This window comes from Opisthocomus hoazin, chromosome 3 (genome assembly GCF_030867145.1).
Source record: "Opisthocomus hoazin isolate bOpiHoa1 chromosome 3, bOpiHoa1.hap1, whole genome shotgun sequence".
Lineage (NCBI taxonomy): Eukaryota > Metazoa > Chordata > Aves > Opisthocomiformes > Opisthocomidae > Opisthocomus > Opisthocomus hoazin.
Window position 1 is genome coordinate 49,577,019 of NC_134416.1, and position 15,167 is coordinate 49,592,185.

Genomic DNA, 15,167 nt, shown 5'->3' on the forward strand with positions numbered 1-15,167 from the left:
GCCAATGACAAATACCTTTCTATTAACCTGGTACTGAAACAAAAGTATTCATTTTAGAGGCAGCCATTCTCTCTGTTACTTGAAGGTGACAGTGGAGGAAGTTCCAGTACTGCTATAACCTGGGAAAGGAAAAAATGCATTTCCTAGCAGTTTGAGTTTGCTACTGAGAGTGAAGTAACTCAAACTAAAATGAACATCAAACTAAGATTATAAAGTTCTCTTAGCTGTCAGCAGCTTTCAGCTTTAAAAAATATGCCGTTAAGAGATCATTGCTCCAGCCCAATATTTAGCGTACAGATCTATCTTCAATTCCCCTAGAGAAAGACAAACTTGAAAAAACCATGTTTTCCTCATTTTCCAATGTAAACCATCCCTGAGACAAGGGCATTGAAATTCAGACTGTGCGTGCAGAATTAAATCCATCAGTGAACTCACAGTTGCCATAGTGACCGAGAGATGAGTTTTGATCTGCTTAGGTTTTACTATTTGTTTTTAATTACTCGCACTGCAAATCTGCCAGACTATGGAGCAACATCTTTACCAGCAAAAATGGCCAGCAATGAGTGCGCAAAGGTGCCCTTTTCCACAAGGCCCGAGGCACACAAGTGCCCAAGCAGAGGAGCGTTTGTGGGAAAGGGTTTGCAGTGCCTTCACACGAGGCTCCCAGCCAGCTTCTCTCACCTCGCTCTGCTCTGACAGACCATCTTCCCTCTCTCCTTGTCGCCGGCTGTTTCGGTCGCTCACCCCAGCCCACGAGTGCCCGGCTCAGGGCAGCCCGCCTTGCCTGAACTCCCACCAGCCCTGGACCCTGACTCGCAGCCTGTTCCTCATTCCCGCCAACTAGGAATACATTTCAGACGCAGTGAACATACATCTGGTACAAAAATTGCTTGGGTTAAGAAGACAGAAGAGAAACCCAGCCAGCCCTCTCTCCAACTTATTTTATTTGATTTATTAAGCAGGCACACGAATCCGAAGTCTAGCTCTGCAGCACCTGTGTTTATCATTGTTTCTAACAAAGAGCAAAATATAGTTGTCCGGACACGCAGATGGGCTCCATGGCCATCCTCCACCACCAGATGCTCTTGACTCTGAAGCCGGGGACACACAGGGAGCGGGAGAAAGCCCAAATCCAGCCAGCACCCAGCTCCCAGCTGAGCTCTGAGCCAGTTCCAGAGGGATTTGCCCCAGCTTTCTCAGTAGCCACCTTCCACCCCACACCTCCCCAGCTGCTCCTCCTATAAGATTATTTGGTTTATGGCACAGGACAAATTGTTCTAAGTTGTCATTTCCACAACGTATCTCCAGTGTCAGACAACACTTAAAAAAAGCAATTCATTATAAAACCAGTGTTTTACAAAGGCATTGCTAGGAAGAAATTGCAAGGAGACAGGGAAAGGCAGGAGGGGGAGAAAGCCGACTTGTGAGGCTGCCCGTATGACCAGACTGTGGAGCTCACACGGTCTCGCTGACCTAGATCTGGGTATACTGGTCCCCTGGAGGAGCTGAAAAGCAGTGGGAAAGGAGAGCAGCAATGGGTTATTTAATCAAGCTAGCTTAGGCTTTTCTGATTTAGTGACAGGCCCCGCTCTGTAACAAGCATCTCCTCCCACCTCTAAGGATAACTCTGTATTAACTGGGTCACCTCATGCCAACAGAGCGTAAATAAACAACTTTATAATATATTCAGTTGACTTGTATAAACATTTCTGTGCAAGATGTCCACCCTCCTTTTCTATGCTCATAAAAATGAGATGGATTAAAAAATATTTTTTTAGAAATTGGTGACTCCAGTCCAATAACTTCCATGTCTAAATCCTTATGATTACACACACAAACTCACCTCTAGCAGATTTCAGATACAGTGCACAGACTCACTAAGGTCAGGAAAACTGTGTACATGCCTGAAATTGAACTTCTTTTCACATCATACTCAGATCAGCAAAGAATAAATCATTTGTGGGAAAACATTAAAAATGCCAAGACCTTTTGCTGCTGTATCTTTCTTTAGGCAACTTCATAAACTTTACCCCCCTGCCTTCATTACACATTTTCCAGGTTCAGTCCACATTTCCACTAACTAAAAATCAGCTACTTAAGAGTAGGTTTATTAAGGTGCTCTCAAAACCAGGAAACTAATTTTCATTAGGATTAGCGGATAAACAGAAGAAAACTGCTGTCAAAATATGGAAGATAAACACATATGAAATAATCACTTTGCCTATAGCATTCTAGTTGGGCCTGAATACTTGTGTGACACACAACTGGAAAAGTTACCCATACAAAATTGAAAATAATATAAATGTATACTAAATCAGGCATCAATGTTTATTTCTTACTGTATTGTACACCTGCAAGCAATAGTTCGGGATATCAACTGAGAATTAAATGCTATAAAACAAGCTACGGACCTTCAGATGTGAAAACTTGGCTGCTTGATGCATCTCACCCCTCTACCAACTACTCTTTTTCCACCTGAAGGCAGCACTGGACTGTCCCTAGGCAGCAAGGCCCTGCACACAAGCACAGGAGAAGCTGCTCAGCTTTTCCAGGGCAGCGTCCCCTGGGCTGTCGGCTCTTCACCATTTCTCCTGGGGGTCATGGTGCAAGACATAAGCAAGGTGCATTGTGCAGCCAGGGCACATTGCTCCCTTTCACGCTCAATAGCCCTGCGAAGGGAGCTAGTTCTTTGTAGATCTTTTGGCTTACTGATCACAGAAAGCCAAATCATTAAGTACTCACCTCTTTTTAACCTGCAGAGCGAGTTAGGGACAGAGCAGGCACAAACATTTAATCCCCAGGTATTCTCTCTAATTTGCAGCTGAGGCGTCCTCCCAGAGCGTGCTGAGCAAGCCCACATCACCACTGTCTGCGGACAGAGAGGGCTGCATAGCACCAATACACCCCGTTATATTCTGCCCTCCTTTGAAAACAACAAAGCCTTTTGAATTCCTACAGCAAAGCATTACTACGCTTTATAAAGTCCAGACAAATCAAAAGAAACTGACTTTTGCTCCACGGCTCAGGATCAGCTCTTAAATGAGCACGATATTCCGATCTCAGCAACGCAGATAAAAACCAGCTAAATAACCTGAGCCTTTCAAACAGTATCAGCAACAGCTGGATAGAACTTAATTGCAACAGAGAATGTCTGGGGATCTCCAATTTAAAATTTCTGGGAGGAAAAAAAGAAATACTTCACTGCATATTTATTCTGAAACATCAGTTTTAGAATCAGCTCAGAGGTAAGCCTTCCATTTCTAACAGAAGCTTAATTTCATAAAAGAATTAAAGGATGCTGGTTGGTATAGTAGTGCAAAGTACTTGAGACAGCCAGATATTTAAATGGAGATGAAAAATCTTGGTAGACTTAATGACTTCACTATTGAGCACCACAATGGCTTTGCAGTCAATTAGTGCAAGTGTGAAATAACTCCTAATGCATTGCAAAGAGGGGCTATATAATCCAAGCAGTTTAAATTCTGTCCAACATCATATCTTCTATGAAAATGCTCATTTACATATACTGAGAAAGCACAAAAATTTTATACAAACGCAAATATTTTATATACAAAATATATTGGAGACCTTGTTGCAGCCTTCCAGTACTTAAAAGGGGGCTTATAAGAAAGATGCGGACAAACTTTTTAGCAGAGCCTGCTGCAACAGGACAAGGAGTAATGGCTTTAAACTATAAGAGGATAGATTTAGACTGGATGTAAGGAAGAAATTTTTTATCATGAGGGTGGTGAAACACTGGAACAGGTTGCCCAGAGAGGTGGCAGATGCCCCATCCTGGGAAACATTCAAAGTCAAGTTGGACAGGGCTCTGAGCAACCTGATCTAGTTAGCGGTTCCCTGCTCACTGCAGGGGGTTTGGACTAGATGACCTTTAAAGGTTCCTTCCAACCCAAATCATTCTATGATAAAATATCTGATAACCATCTTTTTTCACTGACCAATGAGAGAACTGCATTGTAATCAGTGCCATAAATGTTACTCATTACCAACTCGTTTTCAAGCTTACTGTCAAAGTTCAAAAAGAAGTGCAGAGCCCCGCACCTGGCAAAGGAACAGCTCCATGCCTCAGAACATGCTGGTGGCTGACAGTCTGGAAAGCAGTGTGGCAGAAAAGGACTTCGGGGTCCTGGTGGACAGCAAGTTGGGCATGAGGCAGCAGCGCACCCTCGCAGTAAGGAAGGCCAACAGCCTCCCAGGCTGCACTGGGAAGGGCATTGCCAACAGGTCAACAGAGGTGATCCTCCCCCTCTACTCAGCACTGGTGAGGCACGTCTGGAATGCTGGGTCCAGTTTGGGGCTCCCCGAAGTACAAGAGAGATTTTCATACTGGAAAGAGTCCAACAAAGGGCCACAAAGATGACTGGGGGACTGGCGCGCCTTGCATATGAGGAAAGGCTGAGAGAGCTGGGACGGTTCAGCCCGGACAAGAGAAGCTTCAGGGGAATCTTATCCACACCCAAAGGGAGGGTGCAAAGAAGACTGAGCCAGGTGCTTTTTAGCGGTACCCAGTCAAAGGACAAGAGGCAATGGGCACAAATTCCACTTAAACATAAGAAAAAACTTCTTTGCTGGGAAGGTGATCACATACTGGAAGAAGTTGCCCAGAGAGGTTGCAGCATATCCACCCTTGGAGATACTCAAAACCCAACTGGACATGGTCCTGGGCAACTAGTTGTAGGTGATCCTGCTTGGAGCAGAGGGGTTGGACTGGATGATCTCAGAGGTGCCTTCCCACCTCCACCATTCTGTAAGAATGTCTGTTACAGCATGCTCTGATTTTAGGTCAATGCAGGGTACAAGTGGAATTTTTTTTAAACAATATTGCAGCTGCTTCAGTTAGCATCTGGATAATTTTTTTGTAACTGTCCACATAACGCTAGCAGAGATGGGAAAAATAACTTCGCAGTTGAAAGGCAAATTATTTTGTTCTTGTACTGAAATAAGCTAGATGAAACAGCTTTGAAAGGCATCAGTTTTCTATCTGTGGTGCTCCAGAAATAATTACTAGTCTGTCCATTACAATTAAATATATCCCCCCCTAGTTTCAGCTTTACTATTTTTTTGCTAAACACAGAAGTTTTACAAACAGATGCACGCTTCTGAAATTTAAAACAGTGGGTGTTGGCACTGTGCAGGTTCTGGGTATAAAGCCAGGCTGTGAATTCCAGGTCCCTTTACATCACAAGTGCTGCCTTGCAGACACGAGACCTACTTAACGTTTAGAGAGAAATCTTCCTTGAAGCTATATGAGTAACTAGTATGCCATTAAGTATTTGTGTAAAATTCCAAGAAAACACATGCATGAATACAGCATGGACATGCCTGAGGATGGTGTGGAGAGCAATGGAAGCCCTGAGCAAGCACGAGACTTGGCTGAGCCCTCAGAACCACTGCTTTGGTGGAATTTGGGAACCATTTGCAGTATAACTTCAGTCAAATTAAAAGACTTCATAAAGTGAATATTCCTGACTCATGCCACAGAAGAAAAAAACAACCCACCAAGAGGCCACAGAGCTAGAAATTTCTTCACGAGCTAAAGACAAACCCTCCACCCACCTAAAACAAATGAGCTAGAACAGTAAATGAATTAATATTCACACACGCTTATTGTTGCGGCTACACTGGGACGCAAGAAACTGCTCAATTTAGGGATGCGTAATGGCATAGGTGATGACAAGTGATGCTTAATGGGAATGAAATGACGTCAGACAAAATCTGACCTGACTTTCAGCATCCCAACATGCTGTGGTGCAGCTGCCTAATTATTTTGTGGTACTAACTTCCCTGGCGTGGCAGGACCCCTCTGTCCCCTCAGCTCTCCATAGTTCCACTGCTGGTGGTTACAGCTACAGCTCTACACTGATCATCACTGCCAGACAGCTGGCAAAGTGAAGTGTGTACAAATACTTGAAACTGAAGCATCTTTTGCAAATTTCAACAGAGTGATCCAAGCAAGAACATAAAATGGAGTCTTACTTGTCAGATGAAAAAGTTTTCTTGATGGAAGTACTCCTTTAATTCATCCTTAATAGAAGGAGATTTGATAGATGGGAACTAACCACAGGTTTTTCTCCCCATCATAAATGAAGACTTTTCTTCATATTTAAAATAACCAACATTTTAATGGCAACCATTAATTTTTCCTCAACAGACATCCCTTTTAACTCTAGAAAAGTCTTCAAGCATGCAAGTATCCAACTTCAATGGATGAAGCCATTCCACATAAGCTTAAGAGAAGAATACAATTTAAAATTTGAAATGCGCTTAAAAATCTGCATTTTATAAAATTCAATTGTGTGTTTAGCTATATGGAAAAAGCAGTTCCAAAAGTTAAATGTGAAAAAAAATATGTGAAGAAAAGCATTTTGAAATAAAAAAGATCATGTAAAAATTTAAGCAAGACAGGCATTCAACCACACCCATAATACACCAAAAATTAAGACAGCAATTTTCACCACTGGTTTTTCAAACACAATCTTCTTTCTAGAAAAAAAGGCCTTGGCTCCTGCACTGCAAGCAGCATTGCTTTGTGGTCTAAATCCTCGGTCAGTGGGTTTAAAGATGAAACTCTCCTTATGCTGGCAGAGGGGGTGTGTCTCTGTTACGGCTGAGCCGCTTTCCTCTCTACCTCCCAGGCCAGCACTGTCACTGCACATGCTGTTCCCGTCGGCTAGCACAATTCCTCGGCCTCGTATGAACTAGGCACAAAAGGATTTTCAGTTTGTCGCCCCACGGCTCTTCCCCTCTCCAGCTCCGCCGTGTTGTCCTGGAGCACCGCACCACCGCGAGCAGAGGTTGCGGTCACCCATACCAACTGCCTGCCATCTGGGGAAAAAGGTGGCATGTTTTGGTGGAAAGCAAAGAAAAAAGGTGTTAGAAGGAGCTCTCTAGTCTCTCGGGAGTCCTAATCGTATCACTGGCTGCTAAAACAAAGACTGGTTTTGTTGAGTATTTTTATCCCTCAAAATTAATTTACAGCACATCTGTTACAGTAGGATATACCATTTCCCTGAAGAAAAATCAGTGTTTTTCTTGTGCAATTGGCTCTTCGATGGCACACACATTATATATAAAGCATTCGTGCACAAACAGTTCATTCTGCCCTGGTTATTTTCCCCATCATAGCGTGAGTATTTTTAGCCCTCATGTGATCCTCCAGTATTTTCCAGCTCTGCTTTAGTCATCCTGCTCTCGCTGAATATTTCAAACTAGAACGGCTAACAGCCTTCAGATCTAAGAACCTCTTGCATTTTTAGCTCACATGTAAATAAATAATTTTATTAAGCTGCCTTTTACCCGTGTATTTTTGACACCCCACACCCTTACACAAAGCAGTGCTCAATGGAGCTTTGCTCTGATACACAGGAATACTTACATAAGACACTAAGCTAAAATCCCAACAACCTGATCACCATTTTCAATTTGATCAGATGAAGCTTTTTCTGCTGTTTTCCACAGGGAGCAATAGAACTGGCACAAACAACAACGCCCTAATATTTTAATCCCTTACCATAATTTTGTCTCTACATCTGTAGGCTGTTTACCGCTGCATTAGCGAGGAGTGCAGGCTGTAGGAGATCGAAAGGCAGCTCAGGACTGGCAGATGGCTTTATATCTAAAAGCAGCTGTGGTGCTGTTGGCAGGGAGCCTGCAGTGGTGGTCTGTGCTGCTGGCTCCACTCCTCGAAGGATGAAAACATACTCATTCCCCCAGCAGGGAGCTGCGTTTACCTGGCAAATCCTTGCTGCTCCTACTATTTCTAGAAGAAGCCTTTTATATGTGCTACCGAAGCCATCCACCCTCCGTACAGCCAGCAGCTTGGCAACAAATCAGCTCTGCCTCTAAAGGACGGGACAAGGCAACACGAAGGTGGCACAGCAGATTAGTAGTAGGGTCCTATTTACGTTTCCATTTCCAAGCTGCATTATCCTTGACCTGTGCTGACTCCTCAGTTGGATCGTCTTCGGGAGGGGTAGGGCCATGGCTGTCAGACTGCTCCCTGATTAACACAAAACCTGGTGCATTCTCAGATTTCTGGAGTTTCAGTTTGTTTTAAAAGCATTTTTAAAAACAAAATAAAGACCACACGTGGCATTTGTAGAAATATACATAAATACCCATGTACAGCTATGGAAAGCAGCTACCTGATACCATGGGTCTTGTCAAGCTTTACTGTCAGATTAAAATACCAAACATAATTCGAACTCATGGCAGCTACCTTTCTGGGTAAGCTTTCAGAGCGGGATTTAGTGATTCGACCCCTTTCTTGTTAATTGAAAGACATCTTAGTCTACCTCTGAAAATACAGAGTTAGAACACAGTGTTATAAAGTAGTTATAAATAATTAAAGAGATCAGCACTTCCTAAATCACTCAAAAACAACACTCTGGTAAAGGGCACTGGAAGAGTTATTCCGTGGAACAACAGCAATCATCTGAAACACATACGAAACTACTAGTAGCTAAATAAAATATTCCTTTAGAAATGTATGTATTTGATCAATTTAGAATAGGCATATTTGAAGGTCTGTCAAAACCAAAAATATAGTGTGAATGAATACCCATATGTCTGCTTGCTCCTGACACTAAACAATAAGTGCATACATTTACATTTGTCCACTGCTCACTGTTTAAAAACTTTCGGATTATGTTGAAAGATCTTATGGGTTCTTTATTTTCTCTCACTATTGCTTCTTTTTGTTTCATTAATGAACTGAAACAAGACAGTACTAAAATTTCAAAGCTTCAGTGTTAATGTAGAGCAAATCACACAAATTAAAAGTGACATTAAAAAAAAGAACACGTACAAAAATAGAGGCAAGCTACTGTGGCAAACTGCGACAGATGCTGGTAAATGCTTGCTGCGTTGGTGTAAGAGGTTATTGCATCAAGCAGCCCACAATATTTACTGCTCCCACAACAAAGTCCGTGGAAGTAAAGCTGTGTCCAAACCTCAGCCACTTCACTGAAGACCCAAGAACACAGAATAACAAAATACTCAACATAAAAGTTATAGAGAGCAGTTTAAACTATGCCACCTGATGTTGCACTTACTCATGGGCACATATTCGTTCTTCATCCTTGTATCATCACGGAAGACAAAACTCCATACGAGGTGGGGAATTCTTAACCTGCTGCAGAACTCATGAAACCTTCTCTTTTTTGCCTTTTTAGTATCAATGGCTAAGCTTGTTTTACTCACATGGGCACATTATGGTTCCTATAACAACTGCAATGAATACTCTTTCATTTCCAGTTAAGCGTGCATGACCATGCACAGACACACACACATACACACCCCCCAGACGTACAGAAGAACGTCCTTCCTGGTAATTTCCCAGCTACCCAGGACTGGCTCCCACATCATCCCAATTTACTCCCAGACAGCAGGAGATGAGGCACACGCAGGCTTGCAGATGCATAGGGCACTCCTCCCAGTGTCCTCTATCAACAAACACCCAGTAAAAGCTCCCATCCTTTCAATCAATCAGGCTACGTGATGTGGTGAGGGGAGGCACAAAGGCACAATACATCAGTGAAATAAAAATGTGCTCACCCAAAAACTGAACGAACCTAAGAATGACTGACACCTAAATGAAATGGTCCTGTTCTAAAATGCAGGCAGCAATACAAGCTAAAACTCTTTTTTTGTCTAGTATCATGCAATGCCTACACCCCCCTCCCCAGCTCAACAAAAATTAAATGAGTGTTCCACCTGCCACACTTCTGGACAATATGTAAGTTAAGAAGGAAGGAAGCTTTCCAAGAAAAAGCTAACTTACACAGCCACAGCGTCTTACTAAAGATCATTACATTATATATCAGTGGCCCTACTCCATACAAGGGCTGAGGAGGCACAGGACATGCTTCATACAACCAGCAACACGGCACGAGATCTCTACGTTATCCTTTGTATCAGCTGGCTGGTTCCACTCCAGTAGCTATTCTGTTTCTTTGGGACTGTCACCTCCACAGCTTTAATTTGGATGACACATTTGTGACTTTGGTACGAAGTACCACCTGCAAGAAGAATTAACAAGCGTAGTAAAGTCTGTATTTAATAAAAGCGCCTTTTCCAATTTCTCAATTGGATAACACCATGACATTAGCACTTGTGGGTTTTTTGTCTTCAAAGGGAGTGCAAGATATCACATGGAAAATTACAGCATACCAGGTCCTGAAACTCAAAAGTTTAGACACATGATGGTGCAAAACAAAGATGTAAACAAGCTTTAAAAGCCCAGAGCAGCACTGGCTTGCTATCAGGTGCTCAATTTCCTGGAAACACTAATGAGCTGAGGCAGCTGGCCAATGTCCCACTTCTTTGACGTCAGAAGCGATCAGAGCAGAACGCTGAAATCTGGGTATGATTCCAGAGCGTAAGCCAGCCTAAAATGGAGGGTGCCTCATACCTGCCCCTTCCCTTTGCCAGCACTGGTGCATATATGAGCCCACGAGAAGACAGGTCACAGAATTAAGCCAACTGAAAATTAATCATTATTTGAGGACTGTGTTAGTATGAATAAAGTAAACCCTGGACAGAACGATAAAGGAATTAAGTGTGTGTGCATCTGTGTTTCTGTATGCACAAACCTATATACGTACAGGCAACCCACCCCAGTAATACTCATTTAGTAATGATTTTTTTAAAAAATGTTAGCTGCTTTGCTGTTCACTTAACTGTCAGTTATCAAAAAATGGCATCTGCTTAGCGACCATATTACATAAACACCACAGCTCAGGCTCAGTCCTTTGGCCTGCTCCAGAAACACCGTTGTGGTTTAACCCCAGTAGGCAGCTCAGCCCCACACAGCTGCTCACTCACTACTCCCCTGGCAGGACGGGGGAGAGAATCGGAGGAGCAAAAGTGAGAAAGCTCGTGGGTTGGCATAAAGACAGCTTAACAGGTAAAACAAAAGCCATGCATGCAAGCAAAGCAAGGTAAGGAATTCATTCAGTACTTCCCATGGGCAGCCATCCCCGGGAAAGCAAGGCTCCAACATGTGTAACAGTTACTTGGGAAGACAAATGCCACAACTCCAAACATCCCCCTTTTTCACCTTCTTCCCCCTACAGTTTTGTTGCTGAGCATGATGTCATGTTGTATGGAACATCGCTTTGGTCAGCTGGGGTCAGCTGTCCCGGCTATGTCTTCTCCCAGCTTCCTGTGCATCCCTGGCCTGCTCACTAGCAAGGCAGGCTGAGAAACAAGAAAGGCCTTGATGCTGTGCAAGCGCTGTTCAGCAGTAACTAAAACATCCCTGTGTCATCAACGCTGTTCTCATCACAAATCCAAAACATAGCACCATACAATCTCCTATGAAGAAAATTAACTCTATCCTACCAAAACCCAGCATAAACACAAAATAAAAATTTAGAAGACCGAGGTATCTTTGAGAAAGAGCAATAGTTGTACACTGCTCACTTAAGAGGACTACTGTACCTGAACAATAAGCACATATAAAACCACAAATCAATTCATTTTTTCCTTCTGGTCAGCCCTTAAGATTTGGAAGCATTGCACTCATCATGAAAATGGAAAAAAAAAAAATACCAGCCTGTGTTAGCAATTTCCTGTAAGGGTGGAGGTGCGAGAGAGAAACACGCTTCATTTAATGTTCTTGAATACACTTACACACACTACACTCATTGGCAAGAAAGTTAAATGCCTTTGTCTCCACCATCAGACATCACTCAAATCCACATCATTTCCATCAAGGGTTCAGTAGGGGAGACCCTACACCCAGCAGGGCTGGGCCAAACTAGAGCACCCTACAAGAAGTTAGCTTCTGCCATCTCAGATGCGAAGCCTATGACAAGGCAAAAAGAATGGCTCATGCACATGAGGAAGGAAATAATTTTTAATTAGTATTTACGTAAAATGGATCACAGCTTATAGTTGTCTTCAGAGACAGAAATGGAATACTTGAAGATGCAAAATACCTGCAGTGGGAGAGTTTGCATGGTGAGACTTTTTGGGCAGGTTGAAGATTTGTTCACCAGGATCTGGTGGAGGAAGAGCATCTTGGCCTTGTCGAGCTTCCACAGGATCATACTCCTTCCCATCATAGTTAGCATCAAAGAACTTCTTAAACCACTGAATGAAATCTAAGTTGTCTTGGAAGCGCCCTTTGACCAGTTTTTCCACGGGAATTACCTGAAAGGTAGAATAAAGGTTCCAATAATGTATCATTGCCATTTTGAAATATAAAAATTACATATATATACACACTTATTTGAACAAAATCTACTAACTATATCAGCATATATTCCTCTGCCACTGTTTTCTTTCTAAAAGAAGGGAAATTATGGTAGATTTGGAAGTGCTCTTAAAAATAAAATCAAAATAAAGCAAAGACCCAGCTTTGAAGTGGCTAGACAGTGGGTGTATATAAGCCTTTAAAACTGCTCTTCCACAGAGTTACTCCTTTCTTATTGCAGTGATAACCATGAGGAATGAAGCTGTTCTGGGAATAACACTATATTCAGCTAACTAGGGATTTCTGTTCTTAATGGACATGCTATAGTTGAGCATACTAAAAATGCACAATTCTTCAAAAGGTCCAGAGCGGTGTTTCTTGCTCTCTGTCCCACTGTTTGAACTACAAAAACCAGCAGCTTTTCCAAGACACGCTGAAGCTCAAACCAACCTACATTTTGGTAGTACATGTTCATCATAGGAACTAACCCTGAGGTTTTAAACTTATAATTTTTTCCCATTCCATATATAGCTATACATAGAACAGTTCGTGGACATGCAGAAGTTGACTAAAATGCCTACAAAGTTTAAGTAAAACAAAAGAAAGGCCATGACGATGTCTCCATAGCCATATCCTGCAAAATTTTTCACAGAAATAAAGCCTCCAAAAGGTGCCGTGGGCGTATATTAGTGTAAGGAGGTGGGTCAGTGTTGCTTTGCAGGAGGCTCAACCTTCCTAGACGCTGTGGGCAGACAGGGACTATGAAGGGAACACTGCAGAAGGAGGGCTGCCCTGCCTTGCTTAATTCATGCGGCTGATTAAAGAACCAAGTTCAATGGGTCTTAATGCCTCCTGAATGCACTTGATTTTCAGCTGGAAAAAGGGTACCTAAAACCATTGCAATTTTCATTTCTTCCTCAAGGTTAAGCCAACTGTGCAGCATTTTATAAGGCTGTGATACTCCAAGGATTAACATAGCATTTTGCAGGTCTTTTCAGGTTGCATAAACCAGTACCTTATGGCTGAACAAGAGCCCTCCATTCTTAACTTTACAAGATCACATGTGCTGGCCAACCTATCAAATAATTGGATAAATTATTCCAGCTCTTGAATACTTTTAATTCCTTAAATCCCATTTTGGACAAGAAACATGGAATACTTACAGGAACAGCATATTTCCAAGTATTTGGTTGGAAATTCAGGTCACTAGCAATTTTACTGTATCTAAAATTAAGGTTCACTGATGGTAAGGAATTTCAAACACACGGTATTTGATCAAAAGGGTTTCTGATATTAAGATATAATGAGTTAGGCTGCACAATTCCTCAGCGGACACATGGACTCAATTTTCACTTTGTACCTAAATGGAGCATGCCAAATTTCTTCCTTCATACCTACATACCCTTTTCAGATCATGAAAGGTCAAGAACATCATCTTCACATACAACTTGTGCTCTAGTTCTCAGTCCAAAAGTTGAAAAAGTGGACTTCAAGTATTTTGAAGTTTATTTACGCTATTTATTGACTTCACGTTTTTTATACAACTTTTGAAACTGGCAGTAACTGAGATACAAATACAGAATGCTTACCTTGTCCACATTCATTCTTTTAAATGATGCTTGCAGAAGTTTGAAGTTGTGAATGTATTCATGCTCCAGCTTTGCTTGAAACTTGACTTTCTTCAAGCTAATGCACCCTGGGAACAACATGTCCATGAACTGGCAGTAAGCTGCTCCTACAACAAGAGAATGCGTTGACGTTAATCCAGATGCACCCAGCTAAGACCAAACGGCGTTTAATGTCATTAGCAGAAAGCAACCGTGCTGAATAAGTCCCTGCTGTAATTCAACCTAACACTACGCTCCCAAGATCTACTTGTCTAATGTACATTGAACAGTGTGACATATTAATGTGGGTTTTTTCCATTCGGTCTGGATGCATGATGCACTGTCGTACAGCATCTGAAGAACCACCGTGACTAACAAAATATAAATCTTTCTTCTATTTAAAACTGATGTTCTTGGAGTTCCTATACACAGTAGGACTGTCCATACAGTGAGAAGATCACAGTCAAAATGGAAATCTCTCACTAAGCTCCCTCAATCCTCACAGCCCCCTGAATACAATCAAGCCAAGAACTCCTTTCTTCTGGCACTCGTAGCTGAACGCCAATCAAATCCAAAGTGATAATTTAAGATTATATCAAACCACGATTTAAAAACAAACAAACAAAACAAAACTGTAAAGCTCCAGCTTGTTAAAACATACCAGCCAGTTTCCACCCCTCTAAAACAAACATCTTTACCAATTTTCATCTCCTGAGAAAAGCAGTTAAATAAGCAGACTTTAGCGTAGTCCACCCATAGATATCAGAAGTCTCACTCAGAACAATAAGGTTTCTAAGTTTAGCTTTGAGGGCTATCTAAACTTACATATTAGTGGGGGGGGGGGGTGTGTGTAACTAATCCAGCACAGAGCTGCAAGTATATGGGAAAATTTCTGAACAGTGTACTGAGTACAGCTAACGGGGATAGCTTTTTCTTGTGTGCAGGGAGCTTCCTCCTCCTCCATCATCGTGTCACTGTCATTTGTAAAATAAGTCTTTACTGATAACATGCTCAAGTGTTTGGAAATAAAGGCTGAATATGTTTGAGGAAATTGGAGGAAAACCAATTTCAGTTCTTCTTCAGAAGGGAGTTTTCTACAAAATGCGTTACACTCAGCAAAGACGCAGTGAGGTCCATTTCTGGAGCAGGGGGCTGTCGAGCGTGCAGCCCCTGCGCTTGAGCATACAGGGCAGGGAAGTGATTGCCCGATTACTCCTGACAAGTTCAATTTCACTTCCACAGAAAGGACTTCTGTGCATTTAGTGCAGACCAGTTTTGACAAACGAGTGTCCAGATCTCACCTAACAGTTCAGCTCAGTATCAACAACAATAATTTTTAT

At 42.2% G+C, this 15,167-nt stretch overlaps 1 protein-coding gene across 3 annotated transcripts in view; it reads right to left on the minus strand.

Moving 5' to 3' along the window:
- The window catches only part of MAPRE2 (microtubule associated protein RP/EB family member 2), a 103,709-nt gene that overhangs the window by 12,721 nt on the left and 75,821 nt on the right, over positions 1–15,167 (minus strand). For all 3 annotated transcript variants that reach the window (XM_075416196.1, XM_075416194.1, XM_075416197.1), the window contains 2 exons: positions 13,810–13,955; positions 11,964–12,177 (listed from right to left, as the gene is read on the minus strand). In XM_075416196.1, coding sequence (XP_075272311.1) covers positions 11,964–12,177; positions 13,810–13,955 — 360 coding nt within the window. The remainder of the gene's footprint in view (positions 1–11,963; positions 12,178–13,809; positions 13,956–15,167) is intronic.